Below are 21,498 nucleotides of genomic sequence, written 5' to 3' on the forward strand. Positions count from 1 at the left end.
GTCTCTGTAAATAAAGTTTTTATCAGTTTTTACAACTTTTATCGCTGAGCGGAAGAGTGTTCCATCTCACCATGTACATAGTTTCGCAGAGCCTTTTGGATCATTACGTTCCTTTTGGATCCCGGCTCTTATACTGGAAGAAGAAGAAGAAAAAGCTTGACGACAAACCTGAGCAACTAATACAGTACCATCCATCACACAGTTCACATTGAATGCCATCATTGATGACTTCAATTTTACATATTGAACAGGAATTTTCATCAGCTATGCTATAACTATGATCATGTGACTTGTGCAAATCTTCCGAATTTACATCAGATAATTTACTTTTCTCAATTGTAGATTGAACACTTGTGACAGACTTATTAGCAGTCTTATTTGAAACTAGTCCTTTTCTTCTACCTGCCATATTAATTAATATATTAACTTCAAAATAGAATTTTTATTTCAAAAATAATTGGCGGCCATTTGTTGTTTTTTGTTTTTTTTTCGGGGTTTTTTCTGCATATCTTTTTAAATGTGGATATAGATCTATATATATCTATAAATATAAAAAAAAAAATTCACCCCCATGTGCCGTACCCCTATGCGTGGGTCTACGGATACGTATCCCGCAACGCGATTGTTGCTTCTCGGCATTTTCCGCCAAACCTCGGATATTCGGCCGAAAAGAGATTGTTTAAGGATAGTTCTTTACTCAGATACTGTGTTAATGTTATCAGTGTCAAATACAACAAAATAGCTATCCTTCGTATGTAAACAACATGGCTGCCCAGTGACATTCCATACTGAATAGTTTATAATTAAATTGCATATTTTATACTTTGTGAGATAAACTATTCGTTTTTAAAAGATTGTCTCAAAGAATATTGTACAATCAGGTAAAATGATAAATTAAATTGTGTGACAGAGTAAAGATTAATCCAATATTTTCCTACGTAATGTTTTAAGTGTTGAAAATTGTTTAGTTCGTACTCAAACAAGTTCGGACCAAGTAAATATTTTGGAATGTTATATATTTTCCATTAAAAAAAAAACAGCTCATGGTGGTGTAAAAATTATTATTAATATTGTATTCTGTATAAATGATAAATTGTTTCATCTAGATTGAAAGAGGAACACACCTAATATATGAGATAAGGCTAAGCCTATATGAAAAAGGAAGAGGGTTAAAACAAAATCATTTGAGCCGTGTCATGACAAAACCAACATAACAGCATGGATCCTGATCAGACTGCGCGGATGTGCAGGCTGGTCTGGATCCATGCTGGTCGCAAACCCATTATGTTGGTTTTGTCATGAGGCGGCTCATTTATTCTTCTGTTTTAAAGATGTCTTTCGGTGTGTTAAGCACTGCTTCTGTTTTCATTCAGAATACTCCACGCTTATTATTAATGGATAATACGAAAAATTGCGATTGTTCGTTATCGTAATACCCAGCCTATTATCATTGAGTTACATTGAAAATGACGGCACCAGACTAGAATTGACACTGAAAATTTCATTGATATGTATAGAAGTCTATAATTTATATTCTTTAATTGTTCTTTGATTTTCTTTTAACTGTACACGTGTAGTCTATAGCTTGGCAAGCCAAAAGCCTGGGCCCAGTTCGCTGTCCCGACCTTAGACTTCCCAGTAAAATTTTAGATATTAAGCTTAAATTGTTATAAATTTATCATTTATTTATGGCTTTGATTCATTCTAGGGGGGAGGTGGACAAAAGGACACTTATTACTCAACTGACAAAATGACAGATGTGACTTTGCTTTACAAAAACTGATGAAAATAAATCATTAAATGACTGGCACATATCAAATTGAATAATGAATCTGTAAACAATTGTTATGTTGGGACAGATATCTGAATACCAAAACTAAATTTATGCTTTAATATCAATTTTATCATATAATTACAATACATGTATATCTGTTATACAGAAGTAACCATGGCAACAGGCACACCATCTCCAACACCTTCAGAAGACAACAGGAAAAACAATAGAGATGATACCATGTACAGTGCCCTTGATAAGGTCATGGGAAATTCTGTGCAAAGTTATGAGGACTTTCTAAACAGCTTTACTTTCCTTAAAACAGGTATTGTTGTGATTATGTTTGTTTTTCTTTCCTTTAAAATCACACTAACTCTGTAAGGATCATGTGGCAACTTTCCAGCTTTACTGGTTTAGAAAGATCTCAGGTGTCCCTCTGTGCATTTTTTCAGGCACTAGAGGGCACCTGAGTAGAATCACCAACCTTCTGAAAGCTAACTGGATAGCTTCCTCATATGCAAGAGATCCAAAGACCCTAGCTGGATTTGAACCTACAGCTGTGAAGGTTGAGTGGTTTAAAGTCAACAACCTTATCTACAGTATTTGGCCACAGCCACCCCCTTCTTATAATCCATTAGACATTAATGCTTACAATTATCTCTATATTCAAACATTTTTTTACCCTATTAACCCATAAAATATGAATTATAATAAAATAGATATATAAATATAGTTTTCCATTTTAAGCATAAGTGTAACCATATTTTGATGTTCTTCTTTACTGTATCAATTAAATGTATAAAGAATTTCTGTACAGTTTCCCTGAATCAAGAATTTAAATAGGTTTTCAATTTTTATCTTCTGATAAACCAATGTTGGTGAGTTAGTTAAAGGTAGTGATTTACTGTTTTTATGCAAAACAACTCTTTTAGTGTATTCGGAAAACACAGGTTAAAAAAATTCTACTACAAATATTACAGGGAAAAAGAAATGGTTTAATAAAGAATGTTATGACGCGCGTAAGCGGCTAAATAATGCAAGAAATATTTTTTTAAGAAATAAGTCTGTTGAAAATAAAAATGAGTTTTTGAATAAAAAACGAAGTTATATAAAAATAAAGAAAAAATGTAAACGCATATTTCAGCGAAATGAAGGAGAACGTATACTAAATTATCAAAATCGCAACCAAAGCAATTTTGGAAAAATATAAAATCGCAGTATAAAACGGATTCAAAGGAACAAATAAATATATCAATTGAATCACTATTTACTCATTTCAATAATCTTTATGGCAACGAAGCGACCTCTGACACAAGCTCGCATTTTAATAGTAATTTTGTATATGATAATGAATTAGATGCTGTTTTTTCTGAATTAGAAGTTAAAAATGCAGTTTTTGCTCAAAATAATTCAAAAAGTCCGGGGACTGATAACCTTATAGCGGAAGTTTTTAAACACTCATTTGACATAATTTCTCCATTTCTTGTTAAGTTGTATAATGAAATTTTTACACATGGAATGTTTCCAGAAAGTTGGACACAAGGCATAATCGTTCCCATATTCAAGGGAGGCAATCGGGAAGCTAAGAATTTTAGAGGAATTACATTAAATAACATTATTTCAAAAATATATTCAAAACTAATTATAACTCGACTTACAAAATGGGCCGATAAGAAAGAAAAGTTAATTGACAATCAATTTGGTTTTCAAAAGAATAAATCAACGATTGACTGTATTTATATTTTACACGCTCTTATTTCAAAAACTCTTGCTGAAAAGAAAAAAATATATGTAGCCTTTCTCGATTGGGAAAAAATGTTTGACAGACTTGATAAACTTTACTTGTGGCAAAAACTAATGAATGCAAATGTTAGTACAAAATTTGTATTGGCTATAAAGTCAATGTACTCAACGGTTAAATCGTTTGTAAGGTATAATTCGACTAACTCTAACTTTATAAATTCAAACATTGGAGTGAAGCAAGGTGACCCCGCCAGCAGCATTTTGTGTCTTTTCTTTTTAAACGATATTGTTAATAATGTAAATACAGATATTAATGGAATAATGAACATTGGCGACATTCAATTATTTTTATTACTTTTTGCCGATGACGCAGTTTTATTTGCTCACGATCCAAACTCACTACAGTCCATGTTGAACGACATTGAAGAATATAGCAATACATGGGGCTTACGTCTTAATGCCAGCAAAACAAAAACCATGATTTTTGAAAAAGGCCGACATACCAAATTTGATTTTTATCTTTATAACAATCATATAGAATTAGTAGATTCTTTTAAATATTTGGGCGTTCATTTATAAAAAAGAAAAACGGCAATTGGAACCAGACACAAAAGTGAATACACCAGGACGGTTCGCACTCATTACATAATTTGTTCATCGATTTTAAACAACTTGATATGCCCGTGGTCAAACAATGCGACTTATTCGATTAATTGGTAGTACGCGGCTGAAATCTATGTACATCATGTCGGACCTGATGTTGAACTTATTCACTCCAAAGTCTGTAGAAAGGGATTATCTGTCAAACGCTCTACAAATTTAGACTCTCTTTATAGCTAGGATCCGGATGAGCATTCATATACAATTAATTATGGTAAAGTATTGGATAGAATTATTGACATGTCGCTTCCTTTTAAAACCTATCACATGCTTAAAGTTGATGTTGAAGGAAACAACACATTTAATAAATGTAACTGGGCTTATCAAACATAAATTATACTTGATAAATGCAAACTTTCATACATAATGTATATTTGGAAAAATCAATTTAGTATGTTAATTGACTACATTAATTAAACGACGCATATAAGACATTTATTATCAAAGTTGGTATTGTTCTTTCAATAATTCTAAACGTCTAGATACATACAGTTCTACAAAATATAAATTTGAATTTGAAAGTTATCTTGATTATATTAAGGACAAAAGATTTCGAGTTGCGCTTACAAAATTTCGCACATCATCTCACGACTTGTTTATTGAAAAGGGAAGATATACAAACGTACCTAGACTGGAAAGAATATGCAATAATTGTTCTTCGAGACAAATTGAAAACGAATTTCACTTTTTGTTTACATGCTCACAATATGCTGACCTTCGCAAAAAAATATCTCAGACGCTACTATTATACATGGCCTACATTGCAGAAATTTACTAATTTATTATTGTCTGAATCTAAAATAATTGTAAGAGATCTTTCTAAATATTTATATTATGCAAATTTGATTAGAAAATAGTTTTACAGAACCTCAAACACGTCACAATTATGAATTCATATGTTTTACATTGTATTTTTGTGCTCCTAGAAAAATCCATGTCTTCTGCCTATAGTTATGTTGTATGTGCTATAAACATATATTGTATGTTTAACGCAATAAAATTATTTGAGTTGAGTTGAGTTGATTAAAAATTATTTTCTATGGCTTATTTTATTCATATATCATTAAATACCTGATTTTTGCTACATGTATTTATTTATACTGTACCTATGTACCTCTTTCTGAATTTCCGGTTCATTTTTGAGTCATGTAATTAGGTTTATTAGAACAGAAAAAGGCATAAGTAGCAACAACAGCCAGACTAAGAATTCAGACTGCATGTTTTGAAAAATGGGTATTTTCTGTTAATTTTGGTAAAAAAAACTATGTTTACATTATTAAGTTGTTCTGTGCACATGCATGTCTATTTCAGGTTTGTTTTGTGCATTTCAGGTTTGTTTTATGCATATGAATGTCTATTTCAGGTTTGTTTTGTGCATATGAATGTCTATTTCAGGTTTGTTTTGTGTATATATATGTCTAATTAAGGTTTGTTTTGTGCATATGAATGTCAATTTCAGGTTTGTTCTGTGCAAATGAACATCTATTTCAGGTTTGTTTTGTGCATATGAATGTCTAATTCAGGTTCATTCTATGAATGTCTTTGAATTTATATGAATCTTGGTCTGTCAGGTATGCTCTGTGCATATAAATATCTATTTTAGGTATGCAGGAGAAACAAGTTGTCAAGAAAGAGCAAGTTGATAAAAGTTCAGATAAAAGAAACAAAACTAGACTGTTGAAAAACAATGAAAATGCACCCGATCTAGTGAGTGAATCAAAGGCAAGAATTAAAGACTCACCTGTCAAGGTACCAGAATCACAAGATATCGAAGAAGAGGTAAAATGTCATTTTATAAACTACATATACAGTCAAACGTGTATTAAGCGACCGCGCAAGGGAAACACACAAAACGGTTGCTTAATGAAACGGTCTCTTAAGACAAAGCATGACATAAAAGTCAAAATTTACCAATGACATCTTTCTTATGCGGTGGGAATGTTTTACAACTTAATTTTTATATAAATGTTGAATAATTAGTAGGCTCGATTATCTAAATTGATGCCAATGTAAAAAATAACTTTTAGATATTTATTGACAAAACAGTTTTGATCCATTAAGTACATGTTGACATTTTTTCCAGAATTTTTTAACTTCTCCGTTGTTTTTCCTTGTCTCCAACACGAAAACCCTATTAGTAAAGGTGTTTTTCTTTTGTGCATTTTTTCATTCCAAATAAACAAACTTCATCTAATTTAATTGCTGATCAGGTTCAAGGTCAATTCAATGCAGTCTAAATGTCAACAAGCGAAGCGTATACACCACATCAGTAGGTGAGGAGCGTTGCATTCTTTATTCGATATTATTGGATAATACATGTCACGCGTGTACTTAACTTCATTTGCTAACGCTTAAACGGTTTGGGAAATAGAGTTTTTCACACGTTTATTTGTTGTGTTTTGATTGTTGACACTTGTGACATTACGAGGCGGCGTTCTCTAAAAATACAATTATTTCACAAGTAAAAGTGGTCTGTTAATAAAATGATTGCTCTCAATTAGGTGACTAATTAGTGGTCGCTGGTCGCGTTGAGCAAAAGTCGCTTAATACATTAAAAATATAGAGAGAAAATGATCGAGGGAAATTTAAAATGGTCGTTTAAGACAAAAGTCGCTTAATACACATGGTTGCATGGGCAAGTTAGACTGTACCATGCAATAGCAACAATTCAACAGGCAATAGAGGGCTGTTGTCCAATTTATTATACAATGCAGTAAATAAAGGATATAAATTTGAAATCATTGAATATATTCTATATCTCCGTATAAGTGGGAATTTTATAGATAGTTTCAAGAACACAAAATGCAAATGTAAATATACATGTAATACAGATTCTTACTTTGGAGTGAAATATAGTCTGTATTCACTACAAACATTCTTTCTACTTTGCATTGAATAATATAGTTTTCTATTAAACCAGTCATATGTTACCAAGACACTAATGAAATTGATGTTCTTAATTAAGTCCATTAATTAAATCACAAAAATCTTTGTCATATCTATGCATGTTTTAAATAGAAACCATTCAGTTTCAAACAGTATAATATTTCAAATATACACCTCTCATTGATAATTTTCAATATCTCATTTTAAAAGAAGTACCGTATAAGTACTTATTTCTGCGGGCTTAATATTCTGCGATTTTTGTTAAAATAAGGGGTTTTAAATTTCTGCGTATCTTATTTCTGCGGTGTCATCATTTCGCATTGATGTTTTTTTTTATTTCTGCGTTTTAATTTAGATATTTTTACAAAATTAACCCATACAAACAGATAACATTTCAAGATTTGTTGATGTACATTACATCCGGTAAACGTGCAGACGACTTACAACGTGTTTCATCATAATCATCATGTATCGGTATATAAATGTTAATAAACAAAATTTAACAACGTGCAATGACAACAATTAATTGTAATACTGCATGTGTATAGATATGTAGTGTGAAAAATAAACAATGGTATAGTTGCACGTAAACACAAGATATTGTACAAATCCAAAAGGGTTTGTTTATTGCACCCGTCACACTATAATAGTTTTATTTTACAAAAAAAAAAAAGCTTAGGGTGAGCGAAAATCATACAAACATGATATTTATTTAAGCAGAAAGAATAATTAAAGTAACTTTATTTTCTAATATTTTATTCATGAGAGATACATAAAGAAACATAATTATCTATAAAAGCCGATAACAGTACAGGGTAATGTAATTATACAGTACTGGTAGTTGACATATTCCGACATAGACATATGGGAAGGCTTAATTTTCTGCGGTTTTTAAATCTGCGGTGTCGTTACGAACCGCAGAAATAGCAGAAATAAAGTTCCAGCAGAAAAAAGTACTTATACGGTATATTATTCTTAAAGCATGTTTGGTCCCAAAATTATTTGTGAATTTATGTCTTTTTATTTTGCTTCTAATTTAAATGTAATAATATTGTAAAATATTGCAAAATGCTAGTATCATTATGCCTGGATCTTTTTATCAAGCTTATTATTTTACAGATTTTATGTGAAGGGGACACAACTAGTAGAATAAACAAGACAAAAGTCATCAAAACAGGCTCATTAGTCAAGGTAGATATAACATTATACCATGTGGAGTTGTAACTCCCTCTCAGTTTGACTTCAACTTTCAGTAATTTTAATGTAGTTTGATTGTATAATTATGTAAACAAGCAAGTAATTTAGAACAATATGTAAAGAGTAAAACAAATACAGTAAAAAACTCACTTAACCGGACATGGTCAGGACTGGACAAAATTTCCAGAGTAGCAAAAATTCAGGTTAACTGAAAATTAAGAATAAGTGGAGATCCCATTTTGTGGGTTTCTACTCAGATATATGTACATGTATCGAAAATAAAAAATGGAACTAATATCATGATAACTTTGACAAAATGTTACTACTTTTAAAATTTGGAACTTTGCCAACAAATAAATTTAATGCAGTCGACATTTGAAACCCCTCACCAATTATTCATGATCAGCTTGGAATTAGAACAATTGAAAATAGTTCTTCAATGTGACCTTGCTGTACACAAAAACAGTGTATGAGGAGTAACAAATGTATTTACTTTACATTGGACTAAAAGTCTTTGTTGATAGTATTATGATTGAAGTGACATTATGCTCATTATTTTTCAGTGTCAAGTTGAACTGAATTGACTGAAAATTTCTTTAAAATTTCAAAACATTGACTGTTATAATACTGATTGACCAGCAGTTGATACTGGAAAATGTTAAGGATTAAATATAAATCTGCCTATAATATAAAAGGCTGCCCCGTATCCAATGGATATTTATTGAAATTCCCTTGTGCCATGTTAGTTATTTATCGTCCATGCGAAGTCAATTATAAAGTTCAAAGGAATTATGGCATAATGAAAACTAATTTTGACTTTCACCTGTTCTCTCATTATAGGCCCTTAGATGGGCATCATGTCACTTTAAATACTAGGCCTGACAACATGAACCAATTCTAAATTACACACACTGACCATAAATTTGTTGTGTAGGTTTATATGGAAATACTGAATCTGTTCTTGTATCATACTGTTGAGTTTGAGGTCATTATCTGAAGTTAGATAGACAAAGTCAAGAAAGTGCAGTTGTCTTAACATTGTTTTTTTTAATACCTGCTCATACTTAATTTGTTTACTAAAAATGCCTGAAATTGTTTCAAGTGAACATTTGTATGAGTTCATTTGTGCTGCCACTTTAAATGGAAATGCCAGTTCAAGAATGTTGAATATCCAAGTGTTTTTTTGTGTGATTTCTTTTACTTGTTTCTATGTTTTATTCCTCTGTTTGGTGCAATTCTGAATGAAGGCATCTATTTTAATCTTGTCACTAGGTGATGCTGGTTTTATTTTTTGTTGTTTTGTTTTTTTAAATAAATTGCTTACTTCAGCAATTGGTACCTCTGTGGCAAAAGTTTATCTGAATCAGAAAACTTTCTGAGTCCAAGTCCAAAGTAGATGCAAATTCTGACAGGGTTTTTATTTCACGGAAACTTACCAGTTAGTTGAGAGAAAATTGGTGGTTCCACTCTGTTGCAAGCTAGTTCCTGATATTATGCACAGTGGAGCCTATGAGGTCTTCCTCCACTAGTAAAGCTATGAACCGTGTTAGTATGACTAAGAACCCATACAAAAATTAAAGAAGAAGTGTGATCCCTTACCGTCATCAAGATGGTTAATAAGATTTTTGTATTTCATTTAAACATATCAAAGATTGATTGAATGTAAATGAAATTTTTGTGTTTATTTAGTTTGACAATTTTGTTGATCCTGTTGCCGATGGTGATGATGATATTGATGTCATTGAAGATATGTCTACACAAAGTTATTCAGCCAGTTTCAGTTCAGGTAAAATAATTATGTTTTCTCATGCAGTGAAAATTTATGCTTTCAGATTACAGTTATAATATATAAAAAAAAAAGTATTATTTTTTGCACATTTTTTTCATTTTGATATACATTTTTAAAAATCTATATAATTGTAGAAATGTTAAGCATTTATCTGACTTATTATCTTGAGTTCATTAAATTTTATTTTAAAAAAATGACCTAGTGCTACATTAATGGTGTCATTCCTGTTGTCATCTGCAAACTTTAACTTTGGTCATAATTCTTTGAATTCATAATGAAATATCTCCATACACAACAACCCTATGAAAGGATCTTCAAGTAAGTAAATTAGACTGAAATTGACCGTGAACCATCAATCTTGCCATTCAAGGTAAAATGTTTTTAGATTTTGCTTGATTTTTGCTACCATGGATTATAATTTTTGACAGGATCGGTTACATACTAGGCACAACAACCTTTATGACAAGATGGTCCATTTAACATCACACTAAACTTGACTCATAAACTTAATTTTGAAGGTCAAATTTTAGAATTTGTTTGAGTTTTGCCTGTTACTCAATCTAACTTATTAGTTATTTAGTAATGTTTTAATGTATTCTTGTCACCAAAAACATACATGCAATGTTAATTTGATAAAAATATTGTTAAAATATGATATACTGCAGGAATCTCCACTAGAAACAGTGCTGCCAGAGAGATGGTTAATATTGTTCCTGAAAGAGTTCATACAGTCAAAGCTAGTTCAAACAGTTTCCGTGATGATGGTGATGTCACAGACATGCTCAATTCACACTTATCTTTAGATGAAAATTCAACTGATAAATTATTATTAAATTTTCTTGCCGATTTACAAAATGAAAAAAATGAGCAGACTCCAGACAATACATCACAATTAGAAGCTGCAAGTTCTGAAATGGACATAGCAAACTTCTTACATAAAAATAAAAAACCTAAACAACAGCATATTCCAGAGGTGAAAGAAGCTAGTACAGAATCTGAAGATGTAAACTTTAACAGTGATGATGATGATAATGATGCTATTGATTTATTGTGTGATGACTCAGAGACTAATGATGTTAAAGTGAAAATAACTGAAGAGGATTTGAAGACAATGAATGTACCAGATCAAAAGGTGAAAGCAAGATTAGATGATATATACAGGAGCAGTTTACGAGATTCTGAAGGTAATGTGCAGATTGTGAAGACAAATGAAAACACATGTATAGAAGAACATGGGGCAGTTGATTTTGATAAACTTGTGTTTCCTGGTCAAGTAGAAGAGAGAAATGATGAACCTGGTGTTGAGAATGACAGATTACTGGACTTTAAGGCAACTTTCAGAGAATCATCAGTGAACTCTGACATACAGGTAATTGACCTATATGGCAACAAGAATATTTAAAGCTACATTTGATGAATTTCATAAAAAAAGCAATAGCTTCATTTCATTAAATAAATATGTTTCATATTGACTCCTGTTCATATTTTGGTGTCCAGACAACCAAAATGAGTTTTATAAGCCATAATCTACAACCTTATTGTGGCGAAATCGGTAGTACAATTTCTATTTGCATGAGAATCTCTGCCTTTAGGTCATCTGTACATCAATAGAAAATCAACAAGCATTTAATTTAATTTAATTCAGAATTTAATGGTATATTTCCGCATTATATAACGGATGTTTTCATACAAATTCAATCTTTTTGTGAGATGATTACTTTTTTGTAAACAACAGGGCTAATGCACCGTCAAACTAAAACAGTAAAAGTTTGTTTGCACAAGAATATCTCCTATTTGCTGTGATGCACATGGTTACAATTGATTTTGACTATTGTGACATAGCACATACACAAGCTAATTATACAAGTCTTCATTTGCATGTTAAAATTCGTATACGAACTTTTGTGTTACCGTGAGGTTTTCCTTTTAAAATCATAACTTAAGGACAAATTTTAATGAGATTTACAACAATACTGTTAAAATGTAAAACGAACCTATAGAAAGCTTGGTTTGTAAGCCGACGGAAAATATGTTTACATATTTTATTTAATGTAGCTTTAAATTTCTTCCTTATTTTGCAATAAATTATATAAGTATGCCAATTTCATCCAATCAAAATGAGAAATAGGTGTAAATTTACTAACCCTGCAAACCATTTGGTGATCTAATTACTTTATAATGTTTAATGTTGTAATAAATACATAAAACACTATTAGTCCATCAAAAAATGTTATTATTATGCTGTCAAATTTCACTTCAATATAAATGTATCAGTATATTTTGTCTTTATACAGTTACATACTATTTTAAATTTTTTGAAGTAAGAGAAATAAAGCTATACTTACTTAATAACAATGATTACATTTGTATTCAAAGGAAATAGATTTTGATTTTAGTATGTAAATTTAATAATACTAATACTCTTCTGGAGGACTCGACCATATGGGCAACCGGTGGCGAGTATAAATAAACTCAAATACACACAAAGTATCACAGTTTTATCAAAATTTATTCCATTATAAACTGTTTATAGAAAAGAACAGAAAAAAATCAAATTATAGGATTATATTTAGCGGGAAAGTTTAACACCCAAAAATACACGTCAATACCCCTTTCTTGCTACTTTGCTTTCACCATAAGATAATGCACTATATAAAATATTTTTACCTTTTGTTTAACAAACAAGTAATATAAACTTTATAAAATAATGTTGATAACATATTTTTATTGATTGTAAATATATTTCAGGTAGAGAGCACAGATCTTGTCCAGCCATTCAAACTAGATGAAGATTTTGACTATGATAATGTAGTGCTTACTCCAAAATTCAGTTCCGAGGATCTTCGACAGATAAAACTGACTGTAAAATCTCAAACTGCAGTCATGTGATCATTTTTGTATGTTCATGTTAAACATAAGTGTACATTCCAGTTTTGACTCATTTTTGTTGCGTAATTATCTCCCTTTTTGACATCTAGTTTATTAAGTTTATTTCTGTCAAAACATGTGTTTTTATTTATTAATTTATTTATAACTGTCATATTGTTAGAGTTTTCTTTCAGTTTCATATTATCATAAATATTTTCTATTTTTGAATTAAATTTTAAGTATGCAGCTTTTCATAGGATATTTATGTGTTTTCTTCTTCCAAAGAATTTGATTTTATGTAAACTAAGTGCTTGTTGGTACTGGTATAGCCCTAATGACTGTGATTCAGGTACATGGTAAAAATATGTTTGGAACATTGTTTTCACATTTACATCTCTGTGAAACATTTGCAGGAGCTAGTTAGGTTAATGACATAATTGTTATAATGCAGTTTCATTCTTAAGTTGACTAAAATGAAAAAATAAGCCTTATTCATTACAACACTTTAAATAGTTTATACTTCTTCTGGGTGTATCAGTTTTGACCCAAGCTGCATGATATAAACATATCTGTCCAAGTCAGCTAAAAGGTGCTTCATGCATTGTAGTTTTCTGCAAGACTTAATTGTGTGTTTTCCTACAGAAGTCTATTCGAACTAAATGATACCTAAGGCAGGGCCAATTTTGACCCTGGGGACAAGATCTACTTAACTTTTTTAGAGGCTGTTATTTCATGGTAGATTTTAATACATATTCAATACTACACAAGTCTAAATAAAAATGTGTGGACCAAAAGAAAAAGCCATTTTGACCCCAGGGGCATTTCTAATGTATCTTTTGTAGAAGTCCACTGAGCGACACTACTTTCTTAACTCTAGACATTGTAGTGTCATACATGCCTTAATATGTGTGACAAAAAGTCCAAATAGACAAGTAGGTGGTGGCATAACTGAATGGTTAATGCATTATACTAATAATCTAAAAATCATTGGCCGCGTGGGTTCAAACCCTGTTGGGGGGGAAGTCGTTTCCTCGAGCATTAAACTTTACATTCATTGCTTAGTACTGGCTGATTCGAAACTGATTTGAGAATGTTTCAATAAGCTAACAGCTTCCAAAACAATCAAACTAAAACAAATTTTTATACACTTAATAGATGAGTTGCCCCAAGTGAGGCCAATTTTAACCCTAGGGACACAATTTATAAAACTTAAAAGGTGATGCTACATGGTACAGGAGATTTCTAAAGATTTTATTTTTAAGGCCATTTGAGATCTACTATGAATCAGACTAGAACCATTTAGAGTATCATTTCAAAAAAATCTACTTTGTTGTTTAGAAGATGTTGTTTAAAGACATTATGGATAATGATGACACATTTCCATGAGAAAAACCCTTTGAGCTTAAAGGAGCTTAAAAATGTCGAAAAACTTTATTTCATTCATAAGGATACTTCTGTTTTGATATTTCTTGGTAAAAGTAGCAAAACAAGAGCAAAAATGCTCATCAAGTGTTAGAGGATAATCAGTTTTCATAAATATTGTAAGTTAAAAGGAGCATTACTGCTACAAATATTGCTTTTATGATAATGCCTCTTGTATTACAATCATGCCAGTCATGATAAGTATTCCAAGTTAAATGTTGGTAGCTTTGATACTTAACAACAAGCAAATATTCAAGTTAAAAAGGGGCATGAATACAATGTAACTCCAAAAATAAAGCTGTAAGAGTATTGACCCTTGTTTCACAAATGTAGCTTGTCATTGTATTCCAAGCAATCTTTTGATATATTTCATAGTTTTGAAATCATTCTACTTTATTAGCAATTTTGAAATAAATTCTAAGTAAAAAGGGCCATTACTCAATGAACATATCTATAAGAATTATGCCCCTTATCTTTCAGCTGCATCTTGCCATGAGGAGCAAATATCAAGTTTCATGTTGGTAGCTTTAATTATTTGGAAATCATCCTACTCGATAGGCAAAGTAAGTTAAAAAGAAGCATAACTTTAAAGCTTTAGCTTGACTTTCTATTCAAAACAGACAAGCTACAAAAAGGAATTAAAGTTGAGTGTTGGGGCGTCCATGGCCGAGTGGTTAAGGTCGTTGACTTCAAACCACTTGCCCTTCACTGCTGTGGGTTCAAATCCTGACAGGGACTTTGGATTCTTTCATGTGAGGAAGCTATCCAGCTAGCTTATGGAACGTCGGTGGTTCTACTCAGGTGCCCGTTTGTGCCTGAAATAATGCACAGAGGGGAACCTGAGGTCTTCCTCCACCAGTAAAGCTGGAACGTCGCAATATGACCTATTCTGTGTCGATGTGACATAAAACCCAAAACAAACAAACACACAAAGTTGAGTCTTAAGTTTCTGATGATTACTGTCATGAATAATTTCAAAAGAAAATTTCTTTTCCTTCATTTTAAGTAATATTTTTAATTGTATAATTTATAGGAGTTATATGATGAATAGACTAACATGCTACTATCTATTGATTTCTTGTAACTGGTGTTTCTGTTAGTTTTACCCTGCTGCAAAAAACCATCTGGTATTGATTTAGCCATCTGAAATCAAAAAATAATAATCATGAAAAATGTTATTAAGCAGTTGTGAAACACCAAAAATCATCTTTTATTCATGAAACATGTATCTTTAAGTATTTCTGCTCCCATTTATTATTATACATTGGTCCTGATGAAGGTCAAGTATTGACTGAAACTAGTTGACACTAATAAAATATTCTTAACTTGCCCTGGTGTTGAGGTGAATTATTCTTTTAACTATAACTTACACTGGTTTATTATACCTTCCAGACTCCCATTATAAAATTTGGAAGAAAAAACTTATGATGAACCATTATGTACAGGTTTGATTTTTTTCCCCCAGATTTTTAAGCTCCTCCATCTTTAAATTTAACTTGTCTTGAATGTTTCTCAACACTAAATGTTCACTGTGATGATTTCAAGGGTCAATTCACTGGAGTCTAAATATCAACAGTGCAGCATAAGACGCCCGTACAGTATGGACAGAGTATTGTTTTGTTTTATCCATTTAATTGAATAATACACATAACACATTTCTTCATTTGCATATGCTTGCAGACTGGGAATTAAAAGTTTTTACATTGCATTGTGTTTTTAATTGGCGACATGGGGCGGCATTCTGTAAAAACACAGACTTAAAAGATAAAAATGGTTGCTTGATAAAAAGATTGATCACAAAGAGTGGACTATTTAGCAGTCACTAGTTGCAGGGAGCTAAAGACACTTCACATGTAGAAATATAGTGAGAAAATGGGGGAAATTTAGTGGGCGCTATAAAACACAAAAGTTGCTTACTTCATGTGGAGGCTTGGTGTGAAAGGGTTGTAACTCATATTAAATAAAGGAGTTACGACCCTTTCACACCAAGCTGTTAGTGTAGTCTCTTGGGCAAATTAGACAGTACATTATTGTTGATACAATATGATAAAAGAAAATAGTTCTAATATTGCCTATGATGGTTGTACCCTTACTTTTGTGTGCCAGTTCTTTTACCATCATATAACAGAAAGGGAGAGCAAATTGTGGTGGTAGAATGTCTAAAATAACAACAAACTTTGCTTCAAGTAAAACAATATCTTTATTTCAAAACAAGTTCACAAATCAATAATTCCAATATTTTTTTTTTCTTTCAATAAAGTACATTAATTTCTAAGAATAATACTATAAAAGATAAAATGTACATCACATGGTAAAACATTTAGCTTAATTAAACGCTACTTGAAAATATTATTTAAATAGATCACTGTTTCCATCCACAGTGAAAATTAAAATGGTTCAGCAATCCTAAAATATCATACATTAATTTAAGTTATAAATAGTTTGCAGAAATCTGCAAAAATAAGTAAATTTCATCCAATTTTTAAGAAGCAACTTCATATTTTACTGATACTGATTTGGAAGATAAAATTATTACATAACCTGCAACGTTTGTTAATGGCTGTAAAAGCATTGAATGAAAGCCTTCCTTAAAATTATAATGGAGGAATATAGCAAGCAAACCAGAACTTGCTGCTTCATCTATGCAATACATTTTACTTTTCTTTTTATTTGTAACTCCATAATATAGTAGAGCAAGAATGTGATTATTAGAACTTTTTATATATCAACCTTTTGTTATTATGCTCAACCTTGTCCTGCTTAATTTATATAATTAATTTGATTGGCTTAAAAAATTACTACTGGAACAGTGGAGCTGAATTTTTTAGGGATTTTAAAAGTAAAATACAAAAACTGAGTGTCCAGCTGAAATTTGCTGGGATGTTTGTTCCAGTAGGTGAAGAGTAAAATTAAATTCTTGTGGGATAAATCGTAATTAAAGATGAAAAATTTATAATGACAAACACAGAAGAGCAGTACACAAGTTGTGTGAAGTTTAAATACATGTATGTATGTAGCTACTTTAAGCCATGCTGCTGTATGAAGTAAAAACATTGGTCCCAAACAAAAATCAAAGTGCTGCAGCACTGAATGCGACGGACATGCAACCGGAGAGACATTAAGGCTTCTTTTAGAAAAAACAAAACAAAAACAAAACACAAAATATATAACAGAGAAAATTTGTTCCATACAAGTTCGAGATTTGTAGAGCAATATATTTTGTGTCCCAAATTGATATAATTCAGATTTTCTACTTTCAAGCACTTAAATACAGAATGAAATTTATGCCTAAAAACTCTGGTCAAACTTGTAAATCAGTGTCCTTATCGATTTATTCTAAGAAATGATATGTAAATAGAAAAAAAACTATCAACGAAATATTTCTAGAATAAATCCAGGCAAATAAACTTCAAACATAATACATTATACATTGAGAATGCTATTTAGAATTGCTTCGTGTTATATCATAGTGGGCATACAGACAATAAAATATAAGTCATTTGTATTTTTATTTCTCTTGGATATGTCTCATTAAAAAAAAATGGTTAAATCATCAGCAATTAATAGTGTATTTCTTAGATTTTTTTTATTTACAAGGTAAAGATGTAGAGGCCAGAGCACATCGTTTTTATTTTAATTTAAATGTCACTTAAGCACTACAGTGTTTAGTTGTCCTTTTCAACTTCACACTAAATTCCATTTTCAACTTGTTTGCTTCTTACAATTGTATAGAATTTCTTAAAGTATTGCATGTAAACCGCTGGTTTATTAATTACATGTGTAATGTGTACTTCCTAATCGCCTGTCCAAAAATCAGAACCGGTGAAGCAGAATCTATTTTTTAGAATAGCGAAGGTTAACTCATATCATGACCTAGTAAAATATGTAAACAAACCACAAGAATCGGAAGTAGAACTGATATTATAACTTCCTTACCATGAAAAGACTACATGGCGGTAAAGTGTCTTACATGCATTTTCAAAAAATAGATATTTATACTAGCCATTGTACTGTATCTAAATATATTAATCACTGCTGAATATTCAGCTAAACCCGCGGTATGAGTCACGAAAATAGTTCTTCTTTTATTAATGCGCGAGTTATCCTTGAGTCAGGGAAAATTTTTGATTTGTTAATAATAATGTTTTTTGTATAATGTAGAAATATTTATTTCCTACTAATAATGTCTTGGAACTCAGAGGTTACACCTTTATTGTAGTATAATTTGCTGTCCTACTTTTTCGAACAGCGGTAAATCGTTTCAGCAGTAATTTGCATATTGCGCAATAATACTACGGGACTACAACGTTTTTATCAATAATATACGTTCATATTTTAACTTGGATAACTTAATTTGAAATTGAAAAGGCTAAATATGGAAGACATTAAGATATCCAGACAAAGTATGGGAGTTTTGAAGGATCAAATTCATGAACTATTTCTTGGGCTGTTAATTGGTTTAGGACACATTGCGCGAGTGTAGCCAACGAAATCCCATGTGTAGATGACTTAGCTCTGAACGCGCCTGAGGGCGCGTCCGTCGCAAAAATGAAATACACACTGCAAGGGAAGCAACTTATACAAGAACATATTCAGATTTATCAAAGATTTACTCCCCTTGTATTTTAAGATAATAATCTCCAACATATGGTTTACAGAGAATATGCTTGAAAGAATATGAAATGAAAACATACTTTAAACAAAGGTGTTGTGTATTTTTATCCTATCAAAAGTACGTCTTATACACAAGTTTACATTCTTTAAATTGTCAGCCATGACTTCACATGGCTGTCATGACATAAACTGTTGCCTACTACATTAAATATACCAATTATTGAAGTATCTATTTTCTGGAAATCTGCACTGGAAATATCAAATTTTCCTCCTTAAGTGAAGTCATATTAGATAAAATTAACAAAACAGAACAAAATTCTCTTTCTATTATTTTTTATGTTAAAATTTAAGAATTTTAGAGGTGAATATTCGTCTTTCTTGTAAATAATCAAGACAAATTTAAACATAATGCAAATAATAGAAAATTGAGAAGACTTTATTCCAATTGGAATCTACTTACCAACAAGAAACAACTTTCTTTGATGTTTAGAATCTTCTCTAATTTGTTCTTGTAGGAAAGAAAAAAATACTCCTGAAGTTTTTCCTTTTATTTCAAAATTTTCTTAACTCTGATTAGCAGCTTTCCCCATTTCTATCCTATCATTAGTAAAGTTTTTAAATTTTGAAACTGTCGTGTGCATTAATCTAAATGATTGCTTTTTTTCGCTGTTATTTCTTCTGGTTTCGTTTTTTTTTTTTGCCTATAATTACGCATGTGCAATTTGGTTTGAAGATCCACTAATGAAACTGCTGCATGATGAGTTTCATTATGGTAAAACAACGTCTCAGGGGAAAAAGTCAGTGTAAGTCATTTAATTTCAATGAAATACTAATTATAAAATAAAGGATTTAGCATTGTAACATGGAACATGAAGGAAGCTCTATGTACTTTGTAGTAACAGAAATTAACTTTAATTTAAGCCGTCAAGGAAGTGTATATGCATTTTGTCATTATATATAGTTCTCTGAAATTTATCTTTAAAAGTGTCAGATCTAATATTATTGAAATATCAAATTATGCAAAAGTAGAATTTGTAAGAGCATGCTAAATATTTACATTTCGCATGCGCATGTTAACTAAGAGCCTTTACAAAGTTAGGTCTCTGCAAACAAATATAGTATTTATTGTTTATAAAACTTATTTGATTCATTAAATTTTAAAATACCTATAACAGTTCCATATACTTCTTTCATTTAACAAAATTGGAAAAACTTGTTTTCTTTTTTTTTAAAAAGCATTACTCAGCAAAAACTTGATAATTTAAAACAATATACCACATGTTTTAAAAACCTAGGATTATATTTCAATTTATTTACATAAAGGTCCCAAATGATTTGACTCTCTTAAAGCTACCCATAAAAATAACCTTCCCAGGTAGACTATATAAAGTCAACAGGCAACTTTCATTGTAACATTACTGCAGAGAAAATCTCTCCATTTAAAAAAATGTATTTTGGCACATCCACCCACAAAATTTGTAAAATGGAGTTTTTTCCGAATCTTTTTGGTCAAGATGCCCAGACTGGTGTGTTTTCTGTTCTGGTGATATATAGGTCATTCTAACTATATAACATTACTAACATCAGTATTGCCAGTTTTTGAATGTACCCTTTTCTTCCTCATAACATTAAAAAAAAAAAAAAAAAATTGCAATATATCTTAATAAATAAAACCTTTTCATAAATTACAATTTTTTACATACAATTTTCGAAGGTTTTGGTAATTTTCTGTTAATAAGTATTGAAAAGGTTTCAGTAGAAAACCTCTTATAAATTTAAAACAACTAAATCATCAAAATAGTTGTAAAACAGTAATTTATCTTTCTTTTAAGATTTAATTTCTAATTACAAAAATTTAAAATAAACTTAACTAGACAATTTAATTACTATTTGTTTCAACAATTTACAGGATCCAGAAAGAAATAACAAAGGCATAGTTGAATTAAAAGATTTGTTTTCGTTTCTCACATTTAAGCAATTCCCAGGGAAAATGGTTCCATAAAAAACTGCGCAGAATTGCATCAAAAGTACTCATCTTGGGAATTTCCTAACACCGCCTTTGAATAAAGACTTTATTTTTTCCCCCATTAAAAATTAACAATGCTTTAGGCTGGCAAACATTTCCAATTTTCTCATTAGAACTTCATTTTTCAGGAAAAAGGCAACAATGCAATTTTACAAACTAATTTTAAAATAAAAAGGCATAACAAAAATTAAATTTAAAGATGTGTTTTTGCCAAATTACCCTTACCCAATTTACCTCACATTCTTGAAAGTTTTTAAAATCTGCTGTAAGACAAACCATTAACATTTGTAAATTTATAAAATTACATTTTTTAATGGCAAGGGAAAGTGAAAATTATTAAATTAGAATTTTGATATTTTGCAATGTGTTAGAGGGCTTCCAAAATATTTTGATAATATCTATAAATTTTGGATTGAGAACTTCAATTAGTGGAGAACAGGTGTTTTATATTCATAATGAATCAATCAAGTCTCATATAAACATTACATTGTCATAGTTTTATAATTAACTGTATAAATC

At 30.7% G+C, this 21,498-nt stretch overlaps 1 protein-coding gene across 1 annotated transcript; it reads left to right on the forward strand.

The window, feature by feature from the left end:
- The first annotated feature begins 741 nt into the window (after window positions 1-741).
- LOC132716328 (uncharacterized) lies at window positions 742-13,171 on the forward strand. Its single transcript, XM_060699581.1, has 7 exons — window positions 742-881; window positions 1,941-2,099; window positions 5,781-5,956; window positions 8,183-8,254; window positions 9,950-10,046; window positions 10,715-11,418; window positions 12,798-13,171. Exons 2-7 carry the CDS (start codon window positions 1,949-1,951, stop codon window positions 12,936-12,938), a joined length of 1,341 nt encoding a protein of 446 aa, XP_060555564.1. The 5' UTR covers window positions 742-881; window positions 1,941-1,948; the 3' UTR covers window positions 12,939-13,171.
- Window positions 13,172-21,498: the final 8,327 nt, after the last annotated feature.

This window comes from Ruditapes philippinarum, unplaced genomic scaffold, assembly GCF_026571515.1.
Source record: "Ruditapes philippinarum isolate M1 unplaced genomic scaffold, ASM2657151v2 ctg7139_1_1_1_1, whole genome shotgun sequence".
Classification (NCBI taxonomy): domain Eukaryota; kingdom Metazoa; phylum Mollusca; class Bivalvia; order Venerida; family Veneridae; genus Ruditapes; species Ruditapes philippinarum.

Excerpts from the sequence above, each read along its gene's own strand:
- LOC132716328 (XM_060699581.1), top strand. The coding sequence starts at position 1,949 with ATGGCAACAGGCACACCATCTCCAACACCTTCAGAAGACAACAGGAAA. Across the intron at positions 2,100-5,780 it reads CTTTACTTTCCTTAAAACAG|GTATGCAGGAGAAACAAGTT; the intron begins GTATTGTTGTGA and ends TATCTATTTTAG. Across the intron at positions 5,957-8,182 it reads CACAAGATATCGAAGAAGAG|ATTTTATGTGAAGGGGACAC; the intron begins GTAAAATGTCAT and ends ATTATTTTACAG.